The sequence below is a fragment of the Penicillium alfredii genome (genome assembly GCF_028826965.1).
Source record: "Penicillium alfredii strain IBT 34128 chromosome Unknown utg000010l_segment0_segment0, whole genome shotgun sequence".
Classification (NCBI taxonomy): domain Eukaryota; kingdom Fungi; phylum Ascomycota; class Eurotiomycetes; order Eurotiales; family Aspergillaceae; genus Penicillium; species Penicillium alfredii.
In genome coordinates, this window is record NW_026622707.1 from 1,291,603 (window position 1) to 1,316,180 (window position 24,578).

At 50.8% G+C, this 24,578-nt stretch overlaps 12 protein-coding genes across 12 annotated transcripts; 8 read left to right on the forward strand and 4 right to left on the reverse strand.

The window, feature by feature from the left end:
• Nucleotides 1–676: 676 nt before the first annotated feature.
• NUU61_008041 (class I SAM-dependent methyltransferase) lies at nt 677–1,867 on the forward strand (the record flags this gene model as incomplete). The annotated part of the gene is made up of 1 exon (XM_056658566.1): nt 677–1,867. The coding sequence occupies one exon, from the start codon at nt 677–679 to the stop codon at nt 1,865–1,867; it is 1,191 nt and encodes a 396-aa protein (XP_056508859.1).
• Nucleotides 1,868–2,388: 521 nt separating this feature from the next.
• Nucleotides 2,389–2,735, reverse strand: NUU61_008042 (electron transfer flavoprotein regulatory factor 1; the record flags this gene model as incomplete). Its single annotated transcript, XM_056658567.1, has 3 exons — nt 2,389–2,405; nt 2,471–2,614; nt 2,690–2,735. 3 exons carry the CDS (start codon nt 2,733–2,735, stop codon nt 2,389–2,391), a joined length of 207 nt encoding a protein of 68 aa, XP_056508860.1.
• Nucleotides 2,736–3,271: 536 nt separating this feature from the next.
• On the forward strand, nt 3,272–4,459 carry NUU61_008043 (thioesterase family protein; the record flags this gene model as incomplete). The annotated part of the gene is made up of 3 exons (XM_056658568.1): nt 3,272–3,659; nt 3,857–4,026; nt 4,100–4,459. 3 exons carry the CDS (start codon nt 3,272–3,274, stop codon nt 4,457–4,459), a joined length of 918 nt encoding a protein of 305 aa, XP_056508861.1.
• Nucleotides 4,460–5,771: 1,312 nt separating this feature from the next.
• Nucleotides 5,772–7,164, forward strand: NUU61_008044 (uncharacterized protein; the record flags this gene model as incomplete). The annotated part of the gene is made up of 2 exons (XM_056658569.1): nt 5,772–6,475; nt 6,537–7,164. The coding sequence occupies 2 exons, from the start codon at nt 5,772–5,774 to the stop codon at nt 7,162–7,164; spliced, it is 1,332 nt and encodes a 443-aa protein (XP_056508862.1).
• Nucleotides 7,165–7,988: 824 nt separating this feature from the next.
• Nucleotides 7,989–8,940, reverse strand: NUU61_008045 (Saccharopine dehydrogenase-domain-containing protein; the record flags this gene model as incomplete). Its single annotated transcript, XM_056658570.1, has 4 exons — nt 7,989–8,452; nt 8,502–8,571; nt 8,649–8,721; nt 8,780–8,940. 4 exons carry the CDS (start codon nt 8,938–8,940, stop codon nt 7,989–7,991), a joined length of 768 nt encoding a protein of 255 aa, XP_056508863.1.
• Nucleotides 8,941–10,027: 1,087 nt separating this feature from the next.
• NUU61_008046 (sterol desaturase family protein) lies at nt 10,028–11,074 on the forward strand (the record flags this gene model as incomplete). The annotated part of the gene is made up of 1 exon (XM_056658571.1): nt 10,028–11,074. The coding sequence occupies one exon, from the start codon at nt 10,028–10,030 to the stop codon at nt 11,072–11,074; it is 1,047 nt and encodes a 348-aa protein (XP_056508864.1).
• Nucleotides 11,075–11,364: 290 nt separating this feature from the next.
• Nucleotides 11,365–12,297, forward strand: NUU61_008047 (uncharacterized protein; the record flags this gene model as incomplete). The annotated part of the gene is made up of 1 exon (XM_056658572.1): nt 11,365–12,297. One exon carries the CDS (start codon nt 11,365–11,367, stop codon nt 12,295–12,297), a length of 933 nt encoding a protein of 310 aa, XP_056508865.1.
• A 1,577-nt stretch (nt 12,298–13,874) lies between these two features.
• Nucleotides 13,875–15,090, forward strand: NUU61_008048 (uncharacterized protein; the record flags this gene model as incomplete). The annotated part of the gene is made up of 3 exons (XM_056658573.1): nt 13,875–14,010; nt 14,088–14,350; nt 14,413–15,090. 3 exons carry the CDS (start codon nt 13,875–13,877, stop codon nt 15,088–15,090), a joined length of 1,077 nt encoding a protein of 358 aa, XP_056508866.1.
• A 2,198-nt stretch (nt 15,091–17,288) lies between these two features.
• Nucleotides 17,289–20,349, forward strand: NUU61_008049 (uncharacterized protein; the record flags this gene model as incomplete). The annotated part of the gene is made up of 2 exons (XM_056658574.1): nt 17,289–18,987; nt 19,049–20,349. The coding sequence occupies 2 exons, from the start codon at nt 17,289–17,291 to the stop codon at nt 20,347–20,349; spliced, it is 3,000 nt and encodes a 999-aa protein (XP_056508867.1).
• A 594-nt stretch (nt 20,350–20,943) lies between these two features.
• On the reverse strand, nt 20,944–21,983 carry NUU61_008050 (flavin reductase family protein; the record flags this gene model as incomplete). Its single annotated transcript, XM_056658575.1, has 2 exons — nt 20,944–21,869; nt 21,935–21,983. 2 exons carry the CDS (start codon nt 21,981–21,983, stop codon nt 20,944–20,946), a joined length of 975 nt encoding a protein of 324 aa, XP_056508868.1.
• Nucleotides 21,984–22,377: 394 nt separating this feature from the next.
• On the forward strand, nt 22,378–22,935 carry NUU61_008051 (mitochondrial 54S ribosomal protein bL31m; the record flags this gene model as incomplete). The annotated part of the gene is made up of 1 exon (XM_056658576.1): nt 22,378–22,935. The coding sequence occupies one exon, from the start codon at nt 22,378–22,380 to the stop codon at nt 22,933–22,935; it is 558 nt and encodes a 185-aa protein (XP_056508869.1).
• A 621-nt stretch (nt 22,936–23,556) lies between these two features.
• On the reverse strand, nt 23,557–24,450 carry NUU61_008052 (uncharacterized protein; the record flags this gene model as incomplete). The annotated part of the gene is made up of 1 exon (XM_056658577.1): nt 23,557–24,450. The coding sequence occupies one exon, from the start codon at nt 24,448–24,450 to the stop codon at nt 23,557–23,559; it is 894 nt and encodes a 297-aa protein (XP_056508870.1).
• Between the last annotated feature and the right edge of the window lie 128 nt (nt 24,451–24,578).

The following is a 24,578-nucleotide window of genomic DNA, read 5'->3' on the forward strand; positions in this document are numbered from 1 at the left end:
TATTGCGATTGTACATTATTACGTTGACTCTGTATTATTACTGTTTCATATATTCCATAGAAGATATTCTATTCGAGTATATATTCTATTATAATATATAATATATAATATAATATAATGTATTCGCTCGAGTGGATACTGCAAATGCCATCCAGGGGTCGATGTCGGACTAGGCCGTGGGCTCTCTGCCTTATTTTCCGTCCCCTCAACTCTTCTCTCTCTTCATCTTTCTCTCTGTCTCTTCTCTTCTCTTCCCCCTTTCTCTTCTTGCATGTTGTATTCATTCTTCACTGGTCATCCAAAGCTATTGAATAGCTTTGGTACCCCAACTCCACAGGGCCGAGTCTCCAACCCGAAAATTTTCTTCAGTTGCGCCCGACTTGGACACTAAGCATTATTTTCCGCAGCGCTTTGTTCGCTCGATTTTTTTTTTATTATATTTTTTTATTAACTTTTTTTTTCTAAACTACTTGGTTTCATTTCTCGGAATTCCTCCTTCTCCTTCCCGGAAATCATTCAGCATGCCTTGCTGCTCATAAGGCTCTCCAACTATACGAGAATGCAACCGACTCGAGAACCACACTAACCAGTCACCGGGGACACTTGATTTGAGGAAGCAATTGGGAAGAGAGAAAGGAAACGCAAAAGAAAAAGGAAAAGGAAAAGAAAAAGAAAAATGGATATGATGACAATAGGCACGGCCGCATTCACGGCCGCCACAGCATCCGGGTCGGACCTGCACTCCAACCTCAGCTCGGCCTTTGCGGGGACATCGTCGTCGTCGCTGGGCTCGCTCACGGACTACTCCAACTACCCCCTGGCTCGACAGGGTGACCGCACCTATCTCCGCGACCCGGAAAACCTCTACCCTCTCCCCTGCGACCTACCCGAGATCCACCGCCAGAGCCTGCGCACGTTGATGCTGCTGCGCGTCCTCGGCGGCCCGTTTTGCAACCCCCACCTAGCCAATCGCCCGCCGAAACGCGTGCTGGAGATCGCCTGCGGGTCCGGGCTGTGGTCTGGGCTCTGTCACGACCATTTTGCCCGGCGCGGAAATCCGAATGTCGGCTTTGTCGGCATCGACATCGTGTCCATTGCGCCGGATCTGCGCCGCCAGGGCATGAGCTGGCAGTTCAAGCGCCATGACCTGCGCCGACCGCGGCTGCCCTTCCCGGACGACTATTTTGATTTTGTCTTTATCAAAGATGCTGGCATGTGCCCCGCCAGCCCCGCGCAGCAGGCCTCGGGCCTGAGCGAGCCCCTGCGCGTGCTGAAATCTGGTGGCATCTTGGAGGTGTGGGATTCCGACTGGGTCTTTCGCTCGCTGCTGCCCAACCCCGCCCCGGCCCGCAGATCCACCTCGAAAGAGCAGGAGATCGCCGATGCCACGGCTACCTACACCTTTTCCTCCGCCACGCCCTTCACAAGGGTCCAGAACAAATTCCTGGTCGACTACAACTCCTGGGTCGAGAAGTCGTTCGACCGACGCAGACTCACGGCGTTACCGTGCGCCACCATCGGCCTCTCGTTCAATTCCGAAGTGGACCTGCTGGAAGAAGTCGAAAGTCGCCGCGTCGCGATTCCCCTCGGGGACGTGCGCTGGGAACGAGAAGGTCACAGCAAGGACTCCAATGGTCGTCCCCGCAAAGCATTAACTGCCGAGCAAATCTCCATCCGGCGCACGGCTCTTCTCACCGTGATCCAAATGATCGAAGGACTTGAGCCGATGCTCATGGAAGCTAGCGGGAAGGGTCGGGACGAGTGGGACCGATGGTGGGCAGCCATGACCAACGACCTCTTCCTCAAAGGCGGACTCGCCGGGGGCGAGTGTCTTGAAGTGAGTGCATGGTGGGGACGAAAGCGATGATTTTTCCTCCTCCCCCTTTTCCATGCTTTGGCTTGATTTGGTGTTTGTGGGCGAAAGGCAACGCAGTGAACCATTGTGCACTTTTTCGTATTGGTGATACCCCCTCCAATTCTATTTTTCTTGTTCTTTCTGGGTTTTCTTAACATGCATATCGGGGCATTTTGGGTGGGCATTCGAGGCTTCGAGGCCGGGTGGTCTCAGACATTCTCATAGCGCTGTTTCAGCGTTCGGTACCGCTTCAGGTAGTACCTATATTTTTTTTTCAAACCCCATCTTGTCAGTGCCTCACCTGCGCAATTATGTTGTGTGTGGGGAGGAAATTGTGCTCGCATGATGCCATGATGTATGATAAACAAATGTGATATGGGCAGTGTCATGGAGACACTGTCCCTGCAATGGGAAAAGAACATGAGAATGATTCGAACAATTCCACTTTGCTCGAGTTGGCCTGGGGTTTGGGGGCAACAGGTTTCGGGAAAAGGTGCGACATCGAGGATAAGCGATGCGCGGGTGAGTCAATCTTACAAGGCTTCGACTTCTAAAACCCGATTTAAATTAGCATGGATGTGTACTATCACGATCTGAAAGAGAGGCATAACCAACCTTTCTTCACAAATTCTGCCCTGGCTATCCCTTTCCGGATCTGCTCGTCGTCACGCAGATGAGCCTGTTTGGCAAACGCGCGATGGAGCCGGTCTCTGAAATATTGGTATCCAAGGGGGTACTCGCGCCCTAAAAAGAGGAGTTCTGCATGGCGCGAAATCAGCGTCGGGCGAGCGGGGAGGTAGGAATGGAGTGAGTGGGCGCAGGGCGCGATCGTACCTTTGTAGACCTGGACGACTTGTCGACGCAGCTCAGGGTTTACCATGGTCACTCCATGCAATGAAATCTGATTTGGTGGGACTCTTGGAGGGGATATCTTCGAGGTCAAGGGGATGATGGTTGGGTTTGTGAAGTTGGAGAAAGCCGTGGGTACGTACGCGGGAGTCGGTGAATTTGCGGGTGTGCGGAGAACCGATCCTCAGCACAAGAACTCGTGATGTGAATATCTTCAAGCACTCAAGAATTTCGAACTATTTTCATATTCCATTTTGAGGTTTGATAGGATAGCAGGGCTTAGTTCTAGAGAGATTCTGATTGCCATGATTGATAGTATCGTATATTACTAGAGCGCCTGCACCTAGTGTGGAGTGTAGCGTATCGAAGACAACTGATTTACTTTACATCGCCCTGTAAGCAAACGCAGATAGATTATAGTATTTGCGATCACAAGAATATCGCGCCGCACATCCACCCGAACCTCGCTGATGCCGACCCGCGGGGTTCTACCCGAGCCGGGTCCAAGCTTCGGAATGCAACTGACCATCCGCCACCAATTGCACTTTCTCCTCTCCTCCACACAACATGATCCCCCGACCCGCACTGCAACAGCAGCTGGCTGCCCCGATTTACTCATCCTCGATTATATCGCGTCGCCTGCTCTCCACAACCTCCCCCGCACAAGATGCCCGCAGCGCAACGACTCCGCAGAACCCCCCGGCGAAACCTCACGCGATCGACCCGCGATGGCTGACCATGATGAAAAGGCGAGTTGGGCGATGTATGATGTTTGGGCTGAAACCGGCGCAGATCGACGAGGCTGGCAAGGTCCTGCAGCAACTGGCGCGCGACTGGCGGGAGCTCGTTGCGGGCAGCGAGGGATTCTTGACGGATGAGAAGAGACGGAGTCTGTTTCGACATAATGTGGTGTGGGGTGAAATGGTGAGATCCAATGCGCTTGATACCGAGCTTTGTAGATTGGGGATTGCTGACAGCTGGATTGTGATGGTTCATAGGACGTTATGGTAAGATCATATGCCCCTGGAGGATCCTCGGATGTATATAAGCCTATTGAATGGTTTTAATATACTAACTTACAATATAATATGTTAGGGTATGCATTTCTTTTCTTCTGTGCTCAGTCAAGTATCCTAATACTCGGTCGTCTAGGCCATGTCAACAATGTCACCTACGTGCGATACGCCGAGTCCGCACGAGTGAATTGGACACGCAACATCGGCACCCACATCGACCCAGCACACAAGAAAGAATGGCTCAATCTGGTCAATTCCACCGGGATCGGGCTCATCCTGCGAAGCATCAAGATCGACTATAAATTTGTAGGATGATCCCTGGATATCTACCTCGTGAAATTCTCTTGCTAAATATGTATGCCTGCTCACTTTTCTCCAGCCCATGACCTCTCCAGACAAAATCACCGTCTACCAGAAGCTGGTCCACGACCCCTCCTCGTCTCTGTCCTCGCAGTCTGCATTCCAGCTCCAGGTGATGATCGTATCAGAAGCGCGCCAACGGCCCGCTGCTCGTTGCCACGAGGATATCGTCACTTATGATTACAAGAAACTCCGCAAGACCCCGGAGCTTCCGCCGTTTGTCCTCGAGCAATTCAAGCTAATCTGGGAGCTCCAAGAGAAGGCCAAGGTGGAATGGCAGCAGCGGATTTCGGATCTTGAGAATCAGGTTCGGACTTTGGAGCTGGAAAGCTGGGACCGGCCAGATGCGGTTGAAGATACAGGCTCAGCATCGCAGTGATCTGAATCAAGAGATGTATCGAGATGTATATAAGCAAAGGTTGGTCTTGGTTGAACAATAGTTGGTCCTGTACAAGATATCCCACCCCAGTCTTCATCCAAATACATAGCAACTCTGAAATCCCAAGTTGATAGAAACAAAAACCGGAGTCCAGACTGTGCGTTATTGAACTTGACTTAACAGGGACATAGCCTCCAAAGTAAGTATCCAAAAGTGAGCATGTCTATACCTTTATCGATAATAGCCGAGAGTAAATGAATCCTCGACATGGCTGACCCAGTCACGGTATTCATAGAGAAATAGTTCTCCCCCGCTGGACTAGACATCCTGAGGGGTTCCCGCGACATTAGAAGCATCGACAGTAGCGCACTCGGGTTGTCCTCGCTCGAGCTCTGGAAGGCTTTTTCATGATCTCAACTGTCTCACACACCATCTGCCGCAGCGATATATCAATGCCATTGCCATGACTCCACTGAATGCCAGCGAACAAATGTTCAGAACGTGCCACGGGACCTCCAAAGAGGGAGCCATGGTGTGGGAGCTCAAAATCTTGATTATTTGACGTTGTGGTGGGATATGTAAGAGGAAAGAAGGGAAGACTAATTGTATTCGGTTATTGTGAGGAGCTTTACTGTCGAGTCCATGAATGTTCTTGGTTCTATAGTTTACAAGCCGCTAACCTCCGCTTCGCTCAGGAGATTTTGAAGAGATAGTAGAGAATAAGAATTAGATTGAAATAGCTTATTAACTACAGTGTATCCTATTTATGAAATATATAAATAGCTAGTTTATTCCTACTACTATTATTTGATTGATATTTTTTTTTCTCTTAAATTAATTAATTCATTCTCTTATTTTCTATCGCTATTTTCTATCTATTTTCCAATCCTTTTTCTAATATTTTGTTTAATCTATTTTTATAATTCTCTCTTTTCTCTCTCTCTTTCACTTATAGGCGTATTAAAGGTTGGGGGGTGCGAAGTTGAATCCTCCCCTCTTCAACGACCCACTTCACATTTCACATCTTCTTATATTAATAAATCCATAGATCTATTAGACACTTTGACTATAGAAGTGCTCAATCATTTTGGAATATAAGAGTAAACACGCTGGTTATGTTATTTGATTGCTAGCTAAAAAGAGAGTTGCGAGTAAGCCGATGGTCCACGCTAGGCAGCCCCCATCAGCAAGGCTCTGCAAGACAAGATTTCAGCCTCATTGAGGTCCACTTCTCTCCTGCCTTGTCTGATGTGAATTGCGCTCAACTGGTGATTTCCGTTCTGTTTTGTTCCTCTATTTTGTGAGTTGAACCATGGGTCGCCTCAACCAGGATGATCTCCCCGGAGCATCGTCGCACTCGCTCTATTCGCTCGATTCCGACGATCTGCCGCCGCCCTACACCGATGAACCCAGCCTCGATGCCGCACCAGCGATCCAGCATCCCGCGCCTAGTTTCCTCCCCCTCCGTCTCGTCGACTCAGCCTATATCCTCCCCGGCACAACAGACATAAAGCCCCATGACACGCGCGCCGTCACCCTCGCGCCGATCCTCTCTCGCAACAGCGATGAGCTCTTCCGTGCCATCCGCAGTCAGATGAAGCTGCCTCTGCGGCCGCTACTCGGCGTGCGTGGCACGCACACCGAATCGAGCCACGATAGGAAAGAAAAAAGGAACCAGACTGTCACCGACTTTGAGTTCCAGCTCGATCTTGCGGAGACCATGCTGACCGGCTGGGAGGGCGACCCGTTGTGCCAGAACTGGATGGAAATTGCAGTGATTCGGGATGGAGATGATAAGCCTGCATTCCGCGGTGGCATTCTCCGCTCGCGCACGTACAAGGCCCCTGCATCGCGCAGTGTAGCCAGCCATGCCGAGGACAGCGAGGCTGCCCTCCTCGGGTCAGATACCGCGGTTGATACCGGTGACCAGAGGGATTCTCCTGCTCTGGCACGCGTCAAAGCTGATCTGCAGATGTGGTGCGAGCGATTCTGTCTCGACCCGTCGCCTGTGAAATCGTATTGCTCCCCTCCTTCTTTCCATTCAGATGGCACCTTGCTAATCCTGGAATGCATGCAGCTTCACCCTCCACCGTCATCTCCAAGGCTTCGACTATAGAATCATGCATAATGTTCTGGCCTCACACATTCAGTCGCTCAACTACCGCGGCTCAGTCAACTTCTGGTTCTCGAAAGCCCACAGTTCTGTCACCATCTACTCCCCCCACTGGATCAATCGGATGCGCACCAACAAATTCATCTGGTGGGTTTTTGTCATCCTGCAGCTCTGGATCGTTACTTGGCCCATCATCTGGCTGCTTGAGAAGCGATATGAGGTCGCCCACACACAGTGGAATGCGTCACTCAAACCGGAAGTCGACTCGGGCCTGGTGAAGTGCTACGCTCAAGGTCGTGACGAATCTGCTCTGGCGGAGTACTGGACTCCGGCTGTGAAGCAAGCGGCGTGGAGTCGGCGGCGTGGAGAAGCTGGTCTTTTGACTCGCCTGGACGCTGATCGACTGCAAGGAATGACCACAGAACAGTTGCTCCATCTTCGCGCTGAGACGTCGGATGCAGAGCGGAATCGACAGGACCGCGTCAACCGAGGCGAAGCTGGTTTTGTTGATAATGTCGTGGGGCTGGTTCGAGGGATCGGAGAAGTTAGACAGGACTGGAGGTTGACGATGGGATGGGGAGGAGACTGTTAATCTGCTGATATGAGCAGATTGCTCACGATGTATAAAGTCCAACTTAGTCCCGATGACTTTGACGACTCCAGATGATCTAGCCGCTGCTCACTCAGTCCTTTTGAGGTGGAAATGCAGCCCGCTCCCTGTCTCTTGGTAGATGGGCACGTTACGAACCTCGGTTTCTCTATTTCATGGACAGGCCAGCACGAGTGAAACAGCGTCCAGCTGGCTCCAGTCCAGCATCGCAACCCAGCGGGCCTACATACATAATAGGTAGAAGATCCTGGACCCCGGTAAGATGCACAAGTATACGTCCATGGTTGTCTATTGTTGGAGATGCTGCTCTCGATAGTTCTTATACATCATAAACAACTGAACATCATTTGATACCTTTATTGCCCAACTTTTCCTCTGTTTAAGAGGCTTTATTATCTATTTAAGATCTCAGGTTACTATATACTACGACAGCTAAATATTCTGATCTTCTAAATCCTACCTAGTCCCTCAGGAAACCCTCGTCCATACAGTCCCGTTCCCCAATAACATTCCATGACCCTTCCACAAATCGAATTCTTGTTCTGCTCCTCTGGCCCCTTGGTGTGAACTTCAATAGCCACCCCGGTACCCTGCAACTGAGACACATAGGGAGCTCCCAGCGTAGCGGGCGTCAAAACACCACCCCCAACCCGATGAGCCCAAGTATCCTGCCGACGAAGAGCCACTCTCGCCGCCTCCCCAAGCACAACAGCAGCAAAAACATACCGATCCCCATCATAGCGCAAGCGTACCAACGCCTTCGGCCTCGCAGCGGTATCAGCTTCAGCGACAGCATGATACTCGAACTAATTGCCATGGATCTTATTCAGACCCGCTCCCTCGCCCGGCTGGTACCACAGCTTCGAAAGAAGCCAGCGAACAGGACGCAGCAGAAGCAGTGGCACCAGCATGGCGAGTCCCAGATGCCACAGGACAGCAGGTACGGGGCCCCATATCCGCAGCCACGCATGGAAATCGAAGTTGTGGCCGTAGGATGCGGCAGTGGGTCCTAGCAGCCCCCAGCTCCGGTGCAAAATTGCTCGGTCAACTGGGCCTTGTGGTTGGTATCCCATCCAGCCTAGCTCTTTGATTCGCAGGAGGCCCAGTGTCTTGGTCCAGATTCTGCTCTGTTGCGGTGGGACTGAGGGCATGGGTTGTTTGGGTGAGAGTTCGAAGGGCGCGTGAATGTGGTATAGCTTTCGCAGACTGTACAGGTTGAGTGTTTGGAGGAGTGAGGCGAGGGTTCCGCCACTGATCCCCGCCTTGGAGACTGTGGATGCAGATGTCTACGCGCCTGATGGGTGAATGGTGTTGTTGACGGAGGTGGTTGGCGGCATCCCAGGTCGAATGGTCGGAAGGCACACAGTCAAAGCCGCAGCAGGGGATCATCTAGGAATTTGTCAGTCAGTCATGGAGGTTCTTGTTTGAAAATGAACAGAAGGGAATAGTGAGGTTTGCACACGCACAATACTGCCGATTTTCTTTGCGATTTCATCGTACTGGCGGATCATGTCTGCCACCCATGGGGTTTCTCCCGTGCTGTGTTTTATAGATTAGTTGACATTTTCCTCTGGAATTGCTGCTGGATATACTCTACCAATCCAGGTAATGAGTGCCATTGAGAGCACAAGCACGACAGGTAGCAGAGCCATAGACCAAGAATGGGCCTACAGTTGAAATGACAAGCCACGTTTTCTTAGCCAGGCGGTCCAGCTCATCGTCATTCAAGTTCACAGTGAGCACATCTAGAAAGCCCATGGTGTTAGTGTATTGCAAAGGAAAAAGTAAATGTATTGAAGAGGTCTGTGACAAACCAGGTACTTTTCTGGATGGATTCTCCAATGCGAGCTGCTGAACAAGCTGCGTGAGTTTCTTGCTGTTTCTTCCAGCAACCGCCCATTTCAGGTCGAGTGGCAGCGATTTGGAGATATACTGCGCGGTGAGCTTTCCCGTATAGCCAGAGGCGCCCAGTAAGACCAGTTCATATTCGTGTTCATGAGATTGGGATTCTAATTTGAATCAATGATTGCAAACTATCCGGGGGACTTCTTCTTTCTAATTCACTTTGTATAGTTATTGTAATCAGTTTTTAAGCGGTTCTCCGTGAGACTAATCGGCATATCTGATCATCCCGACGGACAGAACTTCCTCCGATAGGGAAGTAAAGTAGGTTTCTTGGTTCAACCGAATTCTGTCGATCTACATGTGAATATCAATCATTTCTCCGGGTGTCTGTCGAGCGCGTGAAATCAACAGGGTCACTAGACAACCAACTATGCCTTATATTGAGATGTGTAAGTTATAAACATTTCATCAAATACCCACAATAAGGTATCCAGCCCTAATATTGGGCCTAATATTTGGACATGCCTCCGCTCGGCTTTTGGGCCTGATCCGAGGCACGATCAAACTCGACTAATAACCAAACTTCGCGTCCAACTATTGGCCTTGAAATACTTAGCTGCTGACAATATTCGGTCTAAAATGATTCTACTCTATTCTCCTTGGACTATGTAGTTTGGACTATTCTTGCCAGAACATAATCTGCCATCTCTGCCAAAACCGTTTCCGGGACAGGCAGTGATCTACTTGATTGACCCACCCGGTTTATTCCTTCACAGGCAATCACTGCGAGTCACCAATCAGAGCCCACACTGGCATTGATGCGCTATTCTCGTGTGGGGGGAAGAAGTATAAGGAAACCTCCGAGAGAAGCATGGACCTCGGTAGGTTATCTCATGAAGATCGACATGACAAAATGGGTTCTGTAGTCTTATATGTTGTAGTTGACCTTGTCTTAAACTATGATACCATTCATTGGGGCAACTATACAAAACACGCCACCATGAGCACTCAACCGAATTCCAAGGACTCGATGAAATCCACTTGGCGCCGCTGGGACCGCAGCCAATGGACCATCTCGCACAAAATCCTTGAACATGCCAACGTCTACCATGTCGACTTGGACAGGGAAGTGCCAGTCCACTCTAAACAAGACAAGGTACCATACGTCTCCGACTGGTCACTCCATCGCTGGATCATCATCCATGCCGCCATCCCGCTTCTGCTCCACCAGCTCTATACATACGTCACCGGACACAACTTCGGCCCTATAATCGCTTTCTTTTATTATTACTATGTCTCACGAGTCTTCACAAGTCGCGAGCTACGAAATCTCCGTGAACTCGGCCACAAATATGGATTTCTGGACGGCGATAAACACGAGCGAGATGGTGTGCCCGATGTCGGCGTGTCAAAAGCCCTAACTTCGGTGATGCTGGCAGGACTGCTGCGACCACTGATGACGGTCTATCTGACCTACAACGCAAAAGAAGCCCCCGCATCCTTAGACTGGCGATGGCTTCCGCTGGAAGTCAGTCTGTACGGAATCATCCTCGATTTCTGGTTCTATTGGTACCACCGGATCATGCACGATGTCAACGGGCTCTGGAAATACCACCGCACCCACCACCTGACGAAACACCCGAACCCGCTGCTCACGATCTACGCCGACTCGGAGCAGGAGTTCTTTGATATCGCGGGCATTCCGCTGATGACCTACTTTGCGATGAAATTCATGGGTCTGCCCATGGGGTTCTACGAGTGGCATATCTGCCAGATGTATGTGCTGTTCGCTGAGCTGGCCGGGCACAGTGGGCTCCGGCTTCATGCGTCACCTCCGAATCCTTTGACCTGGCTGATGAGGATGTTTGATGCGGAGTTGGTGATTGAAGACCATGATCTTCATCATCGCAAGGGGTGGCGGAAGAGCCATAACTATGGGAAACAAACTCGCGTGTGGGATCGTGTATTCGGTACATGCAGCGACCGGATTGAGAGCGCGGATGCCAATGTCGATTATGACAATCCGGTTGGCATGCCTATTTTTTAGAATATGGTCTTTATGGGCTCTGGTTCGGGTGGAGGGGTTGGAAGAAGAAAGGAAAGAGCTAGAATTACTGATGATTTATGCCCAATTTACTGAGATTCAATATACAACCTTGGAAGATAACCTTGGAAGTAGAATCTTGGAATGACCTCATCTCTATAGCTTAGTACTGGGTCAAGGTAGGAGCCGCTCAGCAACTTCCAGATTGAAGGACTTGAAGTCTTGCATTACACCATCCAAATACTCATCAATGGAGAGATCCTTTCTCTTCAACCCCCCCTCAAACAAACGCCATGGATGGTGATGACCGACCTGAGCCTATGGCTCCGTGCCTCCAACTAGGCACATTCGCAAAGCTGCCAACAGAACTTCGCTTTCTCATATGGGAGTATCTTTTCAGCGAAATCCACAAAATTCCCGGTGCCTTATCCATTCTTTACTGCAGTCGCCATCTCTACAAAGAGGTTTCAAGTCTCCTTTACCATGGGATCACGCACATCATCAAAATATACGGTGTTTACAACAGCCGAAGATGGCTGACGGTCCACTTGATGTCACGAAGGCTGGCCCTCGTGTGGGATCTGAAGGACGTCGAAACTGCCCGAAGACACCTTCACAACTTCCCTCACGCGAGAACCCCCCGCAAACAAATTGTGGTCAACAATTTTCCATCGCAAGACGACCCTGGTCAGATTGTGCAGTTGTGGCAGAGGATTAACCAATTCATCGACATCATCAAAAAGTTGCCCTTTGTGCCACACTTAAGAGTGATGTTAGAGAAATCATGGTACCGCGAAGGAAAGCCGATCGAGAGCATCAAGTACCCTACCGGTTGTCGTCCCGACCAAGACATCGTGGTCATGTCTTTTTTGCGCCTCTCGGATTGGTGCTTTTCTGTGTCGCCTCAATATGGTACTATGATCACCAACGAACCGGACTTGTCAGACGCTTCCCTCCTCCACAAGACCATAAAGCAAGTCGACTCGAACAAATGCTATCGCATCAAATCCAAGTCCGGGAACTTCCACGGTGACGAATGGCTGGCCGACACCCGGCTTTTCCTTGACCGAAAGCTGGACGTGATCCCCGGCCCCTCGGCTCCGTTTCTTCGCTTGGAGCGATTCCAGCACTGGTATGTGGATGGCAACAGCTGGACATCAGCATATGAGAGAGAAACAACTGATCACGGATCTTCGCACCAATTACCAGCTGGTTCTGAAGCATGACCCTGGCCTTCGTGCAACTTTTTACAGATATAATTTGTTACTGCTCTTCCATCATCAGCTGTATCAATAGTTTGATGACCCATGGGCAGTGCAGGCTGCGCTGGAGAACAGGTTTATCCGACTCTATGCAACGTGGAATTCCCAAATCTGGCCTCAAGCGTGGCCACATGGACTCCATAACCTCGAGGCTATTCACTCCACGTTGGATTGGAATCGTCAGCAGTCGATTTACTCGGCGTATGCGAGACGCACCCCATTCCGGGATACTTTAACCTGGTGGATTCATGAGGCACCTAAGGTCCTTGATCAGAGCAGGACTGAAGATTACTCATGTGGGGTGTGCATGGTATGGAATCTTCCATGTCCCTGGTGCAAACGATATGACACGGATCGACGATGTCGATTTTGCCAGGAGAATCTCCCCGAGGAAAAGTTGAGGTTTTGCATTGCAAATTTGCCTGTATCCCTCATTGTTGGGACGGCGAATGGCGCGAGGGTTTGATCTGAGGGTATACATGTATATTATTAGGAGGTTTGGAAATCAACACGGGCCTTACATCCCAGTCTCGTATTATTTTTTGCTCGTTAATCCATTTATTCTCCGGCCGTGACAACGTTTCTGACAATTTAAATTTGGTTCGCCAATAGTCCCGGGCAATCACGAAACATGGATGCTATCATTTTCCCCGCCCCCGGGGCCATTATTACTCTTGGCTCTGCGCCCGCGGGAGTTCTTGAACGTTGATCATGAGTGGGCAAAGTGTCACTTCACTGGTCCCTTTTCACTAGTCTACATACAAAGTTCCCAATTCGATTAGAGCATAAGCCGTAAGCTGAATCTGCACATTTTGATCCCAGTCTTCGTCCCCTCGGAATATCCTTAAACAGGGGAGGGGTCCTTCCTATCTATCCGCTTGGAATTATTGGATTCTTCGCTTCGTCTTAGATGCAGAGTCGAGTTTAGTGTGGTTTGAGATGGTCTGGATCTTACAGAGTAGACCATACGCCGCACAGATACTATCATTGCCCAAGGATTGCCTTATCTCGCCAAGAATAAGTTCTCAATTGGATTCCTTCCTTCTCGTTTGCCTTTCTTTCTGCTCAGGCTTATCGGGGCGTCATCTTAGCATCTTAGCATCTTCGCAGGGTGGATTGATCTTGCACTCTGCCATGTTCCTATAGAATGTGGTCGCTTCACAAAGTGGAAGATCCATTTATTCTATTGATGCTTCTAGAAGCCATCGTTAATGGGCTTTAGTTTATATTCCCTTTTGAATCCTGCAAGACCAGGTTTGAGCGGCTAATCTGTATATGCGGTATTTTGACTCCAAGGTCGGAACCCCCGATCCTTCGTGTCATCGATCGTATCGTAGGTTTTTTTTCCCGCGAAGGAGAAAATCCTGCACGCGCCCCGTCATCACATAGCAGTTGAATTGACAAGACTCTCTCTCTCTTTAGTGCTTTATGTGCAAAGCTTTTTATAAGTACTGAAGCTCCAGCCTTGTTCTGCCATTCTTTTGTACTAGATTCAAATTCGGTAGTGCTACACCTAGCCCTGACGGGCTTTGAAGAACCAAATGGCTCCATACAGCAATCTTTTCCTCGTCCTTGGACCCCTTCTGGTTTCTATCTTTCTTCTCTCTTGTCAAGCCCAGGCTGCGGCCATACAAGCCAGAGCTAAAGAGCCAAAATTCTTGACCAAGTCTACGGCAGGTGAGTTTGTTCCTCTGCTGTTGTTGTCGCATCATCTGGCCCGCTAATCATTTCTCTGTTTCTCTCTCTCTCTATAGACCTAGAAAAAAAATATAAAGACCTGAAACATGGACCTAAGCTGAAAAACGGCCCCTCTTTTGTGAAAACCAACGATATTCTTTGGTTCGACAACCATTTTGCTAGATGGGACCAGTTGTTCAAGCATTATCCGTACGACGATGATAGGGATTACCTTCCCCCCGAGGAGAATCCATTTGGGGGTATTCATCCAAGGCTCAAGGCTGCTCCATTGCCAGGATTCGATGCGAAGACAAATCCCTTCTCCTATATTGCCTCTGAGGTATGTACAGGACCCCCGAGGCCCTTCCACAACCTTCGATTTCAAATTTAACACAGAAACAGTCGCCCATCAAAGGAGGAAAAGGCCAGAAAACGCTATACTGGGACATGATTTGGGCGAACAGCAAGGAAGAAATCGTCGCCGTTAGCTTGCTGGAGTCCGATTCGGACTATACCCAAGAACAAGTCGACTCGCTGATTCCGAGCAGAAAGGGCAACCCTATCTCCTTCTATGCAATTGATAATGACAAGGGATATGAGACCTGCAACGTCAAATACACTGTCGACTATGAAGATGGAAGAGACTACATCAACGGCGATCTCCAGTACCGCCGAGTCCGTCTCCGGCGTGGCGACCAGTCCCGAATAATCCATTTCTACCACTACACCGAATGGATCTTCTCAACGAGTATCTCAACTGAGGAGCTCCAGCAACTGATCGATATTGTCAACGAAAGGAGCAAGAGTGTCCCAGACACCCCCATAGTCGTGAACTGTCTCTATGGGCTGGGCCGGACGGGGACGTTCATCGAGGCTCGCGAGATCTCCAATGGTGCCCAAGAGGCGAAAGACAACGGCAAAAATTGGTTTAGCAAATACGCTTCTGGCAGGACCGATCCTATCGTCGATTACACGAATCGCCTGCGCCAGATACGAGATGATATGATTGACAGCTCGAAGCAATTTGTTTTCCTGCATCAGCCTTGGGCGGATGCCATTTACAAAAAGCTATACGGTTAGAAGAGGCGGACAAGTGATGGTGTGATGTATGATATGTATATAAAAGTTGTTTGATTTTCGGGTGAAGGCCTCTACCGACTTATGAGCATCGAAACGAAGAACGAGAAAAAAAAAGTGATAATGAATCCGACTCAATGGCTTAATGTTTCAATGAATCGAACCCTGTTCCTTTCGAAGGATATTCTTATTTCTATCATGGTTCATGAATTCAACTTAACTCTCTGCTTGATCTAAGTATGTTTTCCAATTTCTAAATGGCGATGACAATACCTCTTGAAACATGCTCAAGCCTATTCTCTAGGGCACAATGAGTACATAATTCTGTTTTCTGTCAAATATTGATGCTTGGTACCCACATATTAAGTTGCAAAAAGCTGGTAGTGATGTCGTCGGGTCTTTCTATCGTCTCATCTATATATACTCCGAGCTCAAAGTAGTCGAATCCCGTGTCCATAAACAGCCCCGAGAGTACAGCTAAATTTTGTATTTAACCTTAACTTTAGACGAATAAAACCTACATATATACTGAACATTATTTTACTATCGTGTGACAAATATGGCTGCAAAACACACCTTCGGAGATCATGCCGACCCGGTCAACCAATATCCAGAACAAGTAGGAATAGCGAAGAGATCGACCGGTCTCATTCGCGCTAAGATCCCGGAAAGGCACAGAGGGGGTGCGCAAAGGAACAGCAAGGAGAAAATCGGTGCGCTGTACCAATTATATATAAACCCCGGGAAATCTTATCAAGTCTCTGGAGCAAGATCGACCTGGAGTACATTCACCGCATGCATACAAAAAAAAGGTGGGCAAAAAAAGGTTAAGCCATGGCCAAGACCAGCCGCCACGCCGATCATTACGTGGAATGGGGCTGATCTGCGAACGAAACCCTGAAAGTGCCAAGCCAGGGTGGTCGCCTGGTACCAATTGTACAGGAGGGGTTGACAAGGTGATCGAACAAGAGAGGTTGATGATAATCATAGTTGTAGGGTGACATCCATGGATAACGGGCATTTGGCATATCCCAGTCCCCAGGAACTTGAGACGAATTGCTTGGACCACGCTCGCTTGATCCACATCGACTCGTAGTGGATCACACACACGGCCAAATTTGGAGTCCATCAGACCACACGACAGCCGAGCATGTGAAGCCCTGGGCGAAAATAACAACCATTAGCATAAGTAGCAGCCATCGTCTCTCACCACAACTTTCTGGAGATTGCGTGTTCGTCTCGGCTGCATCAGATCAAGGCAGAATTCTTCCAATAACGTTGAGATCTGGAAGTTTACTCGTGTCGCTATGCACCCACCAGGCCGCAAGGAATGACCCCGCAGCAGACGGCTCAGGGAACGGTCGATCGTCAGAAAATCCAGCGAGTCGGTCTGCACGCATAACAGGATGGAGAGACTTGGGGAATAGGGTTCAAGCTCTGCTCCATATCCCACTTCGAGCTTATCATCAGCCCTGTTTTCTCCCCATTTAGGCCAAGTGGAAGGATCAGCGGGAACCCAAACGGTGTCCCGGGGAGGAATGTTGGATGCGAGTGATGCTTGGGGGTTGCTGTTTGGGGATAAGACGATGTGTAGCTATCCGCATTACATGCGCTGGCTACTTCGTAAGGTCGTAACTATCGATTACTTGTTAACACTGTTTTGTGCCTGAGGCAAACGGGCTGACATGGCGAGGTGGTCATGACGGTAATCAGCATTTTGCTTGGAGTATTCCTGGATTGACTCGAAAAGATCCAAGGCAGTTCAAGTCAATCGAAGGAAGATGAAGAAAAGAAGTAGCTGAGAGAAGAAAGAGAGGCTCATGTAACTAGACCGAGCAACCCAAGTACTCAGTACCAGCCCATACGCGGGCAGGCCGTATTGCAGCCAGGTACTGGCTACGGCACCAGTCCCGATGATCTTCACTGGGTTACCATACCAATACGGCCCGGTGGTTTCTTTCTGGTTTCACCGTTCACTTTTCCTCTTCTCTCTCTCCTTCACGCACTACGGCATTCCTGCCTCTTTTTTTCTCCCCCCTCCCCCTCTCATCATCGTTGATTTATCCAGGATTTGTCTGTGTCTACTCCTTGTGACTCCCCTCCCCTCTCCTATTTCGCCCGTTTTCGCTCTCTCCAGCCTGGTCCCAGTCCTTGGCTTCGTCCCGCCAAGCTGACTTGGACTTGGGGTTCGGGACTCGTCCATGCCACGCTCATCCGCTGCGGCTAGGAAGAATCAGAGCAATCGAAACGACAATGGCCTCGTCGGTCCCGGCAAGAAAGTGACCAAGCAGAAGTCCAGTGGTCATCTGAACGGCACCCCCAGCAACGGCTCTGCTCCCGGTTCGGGCGCGTCCGCTCACTTCGACTTGTCCTCTGTACGTTCGACCAGCGACACCGCCGTCACTTCTCCGGTTGTCCCGAGCAAGACAGGGGCTGGATCGAAGGCCGATGACAATGTGCATGGCGTGGTGAATGGACACGGCAAAGGTGCGGACATGGCGTGTGAACAGGCCAACGGTGCTCTGCCGCAAAATGGCGGCATCGCCGGCCAATCCTCACACAATGGATCCTCGAAACGCTCTGGCTCCAACGCTTCAATCAATCCGCTCCAGCTCGCCTCCACGATCCTCAAGTCGTGCCCCATGTACGACACGATCGCCATCTTGATTTTTCTGCTACAGCTTCCGCCAATGGTCCTTACCCTTGTCCAGTTCTTGTTTGCCTCCTTGACCTTCATGCCCCCCAGTGGCGCCGCGGCCGGCTCTCTTTCGTCAAATTTTGATATTTTTCAAGGTCCGGCCGGGACGCCATCACTGGGGACGATGATCGCGATGGATGCGTTTTGTCTGCTTTTCTGGGGTCTCTTAATGTGGACCTGGGCACAAAACTTTGCGATCGACCTGGCACACGTTCAAGTCGCCATTACACTGGGCGGTGGAGGTTCCGGGAAGAACGGCGGGGTCAACACTCTCTGTGTCGGAATTGTTCTGCTTCTTCATCTCGTTCGCAGCAAAGGCATCCAGGATTTTGTGATGGGTCATCTCGTTTCCGCCAAACTCATCAGTCCGGATATCCTCTCTCAATACTCGTATCTCCTCCCCGTCGAGTTCCGCCGCGGCGATGCGCAAACGTCGCCAAGCTGGCTCCGGAGTCTTCTCGCTGTTCATATTCTGGCACAGGCGGGAACTGCGATGGCAAGGCGGTCGATGGCTAAGAATCGGTTACCTGCGCCCCCGCGGCCCGGCAAACGTGGAGACACGGAGGCGTCTGCGGGTTCGCAGGCCCAAGCCGATTCAGCTCTTGAATCCGCTGCCAGTGTTTCGTCATCTCTCGTGGGGCCGGATGGTCAATTGATTGCAAGCAAGGAGGGCAAGGATCGATTTACGTCCGCCAAGAAACGCAGAAGACAAGCCAACCAAGTTCGAAGTCGTCAGCCATTTTGGGCCGCCCTCGCCAGCACAAAAGTAACGGTCATGCGCGAATACGAACATTCACGGGCAATATCCAAGACAACACGCGGTCCTACGATGACAGAGGAGGACCTTCAAGGCGTTGCTCTTGAGGACGGACTGGTATGGATTACGGAAGTGGATAGCTCTTCGATCAAGTTTGCCGCGGGTGATTTCTCGGATGATCCTGCTGTGTCGGGCTCTTGTGAAACCAGTCGTTTAGGAGATGTGGAACCGTTCTATGTTTGTGTCAATGGGGCTCTGTGGGCTACTGCTACGATTGGCAGAGTCTCGGATACTCCGAAGGACTCTGGGGTCGTCCAGTGGCGGGGTGAGATCTCCGGGCTTGCCCCCAATTGTGCTTACACCTGCTCGTTTGTACGCAGCGATACCGACGAGGAAATCTGTGTCATGAGTATCAAGACGCCTGCAACGGCTGACACAGAACAAGGTAAGTCTTTGTTTAGCCTTGTTATTGTGATTCTTGCTCGTCGATCTCACCAATTGAGTAGTCATTTCCGCGGTATCGGCTCCTCCGCAGCCTTTTTATCGACCCTCTTCTCCCGGGACGACGCTCAAGAACTCTATTGTCAATGCAGAGGCCAAGTTAAACGAAAAACGCTCTCGATTAAAAAAGACAAAGAACGACCACAAACTCGTCATCTCGAAGATTAAGAGGGAGTTGGACAATTACAATAATCGCCTCCACAGTGGAACAGACGAGAATCGGCAGAAGCAGCGTTCGCTCCAGCTGGAGCGCAATATTCGACAGACGGAGGAAGCCACCGCGGCGCTGGAAGGTCAGCTGGACAATATGGAAAATGTTCCGGAGGAGGAGGTCGAACAGTGGTCGGCTCACAAGGCCGACTTCGAGCGCGAGTTGGAGATCTTCAACTCGGCCAAAGAGGAGGTTGCAGCCGCCCGGTCCGCTGCGGCTCAGCAAGTGCAATCGCTCGAGTCAGACCTTAATCTGGTGGTTCAGAAGCGGGAGCGCCTCCAAAGTCGCCGCACCCGAGTGAATGAGCAGTACGAGCGCATCATCTCGGCCAACGCCCAGGGCTTGAATGAACGGGAGCGCCGCGCCGCTGAGCAGTTTGCCAGGGAGCAGGATCATGCCAAGATGGAGGCCAACTTCCACGAGCAGTTCGCAAGCATCAGCCAATCTGTGCAGGATTTCCAATTGCGCACCAGTCAGCTCTGGCAGCAGGCTTCGGCGATTGAACAATCTATCCAGCAACAACAGCAACAGATGCTTCTGGATTCTGGGCCCCTCACCCCCGAGGGCAACTTGCCCGGCACCAATCCTCTTGCAGAAACCAGTGGATCGTCTCTGAACCCACCGATGACGACTGCTCCCAGTGGTCGGTCCCTCTTGGGGCTCGCCTTTCCTCCGGTGCGATCCAGTCCTCTCCAGAATACCAGCTCTGCTGTCCACACCTCGTCGCATCCAACCAGCCCGATCCAGGACACTTTCTTGCCCCTGTATCCGACCTCTCCGCCCGCCAACACGGGCTCGTACTTCGGGGCTGACAACAACCGGGACCGTTCGTTTTCCAACCGTTCGACCCGCAGCAGCCAATATGGATCCGAGCTCCTGGAGACAAACCGCCTGCCTCCTCTTCAGCTTGATCTGTCCGAACTGCTCACTGATCACAAACACCGCTCCGGGTCAGACGCGAATGGTTCTCTGAACCAGGGTGGCCGTCCGGTTCTGAGCCCGTTCCAGCGAGCAGCAAGCCGAGGCAGTGGGGCTGGCAGTGGCAGTGGTGGCACCAGGAGTGGAAGCGGTAGTCCCAAGTCGACTCGTGAATAAAGGGGAGGTGATGCTTTGTTTCTTCTTGCCCGCCGATCTTCTTCATCCAGAGAGGATACTTGGCTCTCGGCTCTCGATTTGTCCTGAGTTCTTCCAAGAAGTGGCATGAAATGTATGTGTTCGTGCTTTTCGTACCGTCTATGTGGATAGATGTCCGCCTTGTGTTTCTTATCTCCGGTCAATGGTTTCTTTCTCGTCGGTCTTTGCTGCAGTCATCTAGTTTCCGGTCTGGCCCTGTGCTTCTAGGATTCTGGAGACCGCAGAGGACATGTATCTCGCGATGAGACATTGCAAATTGGATAGCTCGGTCTGAAGTGAGTTGAATGGCAGAACTATTCTTAAAAAATGAAAAATGTTCCATAGTCCCTGGTTTTTGTAGTTGTTCGTTGGTTACTCGTAGATGGTAGATACAAACCGTCTTCCACCCTCAGAAACTAGTCAATGGGGTGTTTTGTCATGTATTTTTGTCTACCCAAAGGAGTATATATATATATATACAGCAAAGAAAAGCCAACGCCAATCGAGCCCGGTCCGGAATCTATGTACAAAACGCTTCATTTCACAGCCAACACTATTCAAGTCACCGGCAATCAATTATATCGTGCTCCCCATCTTCCAGAACCGGGTATTCGCGTAGGTCAAACACATCCGATCAGGCGAATTCTCACTCGAGTCAACACACTCAGAGGTATGGTTTGAGAGCGTCACATCCGAGTCCTGGACCGCGCGGATGACCGTCCCCAGCACAATCGAGTGATCGTGCACATCGATCTTCTGCGGGTGGAGGGTACACTCCAGAACGAAGGGAAAGTCTGCTCCATCGATAAAACCCGGTTGATCGCGAGCCGACGCAGACGAATCAAGGGATTGATTGCGTCGTTGAAGAATAGGAAGCGGTCTTTGAGACTCCCCGGCCTGAGACTCTGCACCCGCCTCCGCAGCCAAAGCCGCAAACTCGAACTCGCCGTGCCCGCTCAGCATCGCCGCTAGCGCCGTGTTGCCCTTGGAGAAGTCGCGGGCTAGCGTGGCGGTCGCGGGCCCCGGCGCGAGTAAGTGCACGAGGAATCGGCCCGAGGCGAGCAGCGCGTTCAGGGTCTCCGAGGGCCGACGAACGTTGAATGAGATCACCGGGTGTGGGGTCAGCGTGACGGTGTTGAAGGAGGAGACAGTCATGCCCCGGAAGGCGGTTGTGTCTGGGGGGCCTGCTGGGTCGGTGGCGGTTATGATGGCTACTGGGTAGGGGACTCGGCGCATGAGCAGGCGGACGTGGTCAGAGATCGTGGGAGATAATGGGCCAGTGGGCTGTGGGCGGGTTGTTGTGGTGTGCTGCGGATTGGGGTCTCCGGCTGTCGTTTGAGGGCTTGGGGTCTGTTGTCTTGCTTTTGGAGGGGCTGTAGCATTGCTGTTGTGGCGTCGGGAGTATAGTAATTGGTGTTGATAGTATCGCGCAGGTGAACCGGATCGGAGAGGACAGAGAGATCGTATAGAGCTAGATACGGCTGTATCCAGGCACAATGGCACTGGAAAACATTGTCAGTTTGCACTGTTTCAATGTGCCAATCATCAAGTAACCTGCCACACTCACCTCCGAGTCCTCTTCGGGCCTGCGCGACTCGTGAAAGTGCAAGCTGCATTCCGCCGGGCGGGACCAGACGGAGCCTTTGGCTCGACAAGACGCTCAGAGAATCATTCAAGTGAGCACAGCAATATCGTAGGCAACCAATTCCTGCTTATTCATACAGAGAGCACCAATGGTTGAGGAAACAGTAGTTCAGACGAAACGGAGGACATATGAAGCTTCCGAAAATATTCTGCTTACGTAAACGCGAGAAATTCTGGCCGATTTGTATAGCGGCGCCTTCTGCTCTCCGCAACCACTCCGACCGCATTGCGCGCCAACCTACTTGCCGGGGACATTGTTTTGTATTCCTCACTCCCAATCTGGTGGTCTCATCTATCCAGACAAATCTCCTCAGCGCGGATCAACAAAACACCCCCCCTCTCTCCCATCTAACCTTGGAACCAACCATGGCCCTGCACAACCCCCTCCGTCGCACAGCGGCCACAATAACCAATTCGACGACGACGAGCATGCTCCTCTCCTCAACCCCGCAGACGACGGGCCCCTCCACAGCAGCAGCAACATTCATCTGCTCGCAATGCCGCCACGCCACGCTCCTGCGGCGCCCGAAGCGGCCCTACACCTTCACGCAGCTGATCACGCTCTCGGACGGTAGCACCTTCACGCACCGCACGACCTCGCCGGCCCCCGTGTACCGCACCACGCGCGACACGCGCAACTCGCTGCAGTGGAACCCGTCCAGCAACAAGCTGCGCGGCCTCGAGGACGACGAGGCCGGGCGCCTGGCGGCGTTCCGTGCGCGTTTCGGCCGCAGCTGGGATGCTGCTGCCGCTCCTCCTTCTGCTATTGCTGCTGACCCTAAGGATCCGGTGGCCCAGAAGGCTGCGGAGGAGGCGGCCAAGGCTCAGGAGCAGGCGGCGCAGGAGGAAGAGGATAATTTGTTGGATTTGATTAGCTCGTTTGGGCAGGAGGAGGCTAGTTCGGGGAAAAAGAAGAAGGATTGATTTGGGTTGCTGGATTTGAACTTGGAATTTTGTATTGGATCTTGTTCGAGAGCTTAGAGGAGGTTACTCTCGATTGAGGATGGGAGTTGGGCCCTTCTTTGCATGTTTATTTTTGTACAATATACACCTGCGCCTGTATGCATTGAATTCCCAGCCATATACACATATCTTTCACTTAGATTTCGTTGGGGATGAAACATACCTGTCACTTGATATTAGGACTGCTTCTGCTTTGTAGTCCCACGGCTGTGAAATAAATCTTAAGGAGGGGGGGAGAAAGCCCCAAGAAATTCTTTGGTTCAAGCTATTGTAATGGGCATTGAAATATAAGGCCACCAATCATTAAGGTAATTAACATTTTATATAGGAAAAGAATTATACACAAGGCTCTGGGTATACATATGCATCAGTCCTCTTAAAACACGGGGGGGGGGGGGATTGCGTATGGAAGATGCGGTTTCTTTACTTACTGGCAGCTTTTGGGTACGGCAGCTGCGATTTCTCACTAAATAATTGGGACTATTAGATTGTGCTAATAATACCCTAACCATATTAAATAAGGTTAAATTAATCCCTTCAATAAGACCATTAGGCTCTTTTTGGAATATTCCGGAACAGGAACTAACAGTAGACTCTCTCTCTGGCCTTGATCTCTTCATCGTCGATAGCATCCCAGACACATCCCGCCAAATGAAGTAATAACATATCTACTGTCAACACAAAATCCCTTTCGCCTTCGCCAGGTTCATCCAAAAAGAGAGTGTGGAATGGTATGGTTAGGCCACCCCCTTCAATTGCAGAACCGGACTCATCTCTTCCTCTCTTGAAGAGAACTCTCTGGGCAACCTGAGGTGGTGGAAGGTTATTGGTATTGTTGACGTGGCGGCCGCTTGCTGTGACATGGTCACGGAGGGATGGATCGAATGCCGGGATCCAGGATTTGATGTCGATGCAGCCAGATCGTTTGATGTCGACCGTGATCCCCATTCCCACTTCGCCTCTCGATTCATTGATCCACCAAGCGATATCCTGTTCTAGCTTCGCAGTTGTTTCTGCAAAGCCAACTTCCAAGGCTACCGTAGGGAATTTTCTCGCTTGGCGCCTTGGCTTCCATGACCGGTCGGCCTGCTTGTCTCGGTCCGGGGTACTGACTCGAGTGGCTCCGCAGAACGCAATTCGTCGAATGACTTGCATGTCATTGGCAATTATTGTGATCATCTTTTCGAAACTGGCAGCTGCCTCCTCGTGCGGCTGACCGGGCATCTTGATGATAAGTATTTGATGTGGTCGCGAGTAATCACAGTATCTTGGTAAGTCCTCGTCTTTGTCAATTTTCTTTGGCGGGAAGTCTTTGATGACAACGAAGCGATCCTTGACGGAATACGGAGGAAGGAGGCTCTCAATAACGCACTGCCGGTCGTAACGATAGACGGGCGTATCAGGGGGAAGGTGCTCGAGAAATGGATTTGCACCTTCCTCCGACACAACGCCCTCGCTTTGGTAGTCATATGGCATTGTCAGAGAGAGGCGGGATCTCGTTTTAGCTTGATATGAGTTAACTAGGAGGATTGTTGGGTCGAGATCGGATAGAGCAGGGAGATATTTGTCTGGCTTGTTCCTGAATGTAGATGTATTGATGAGGT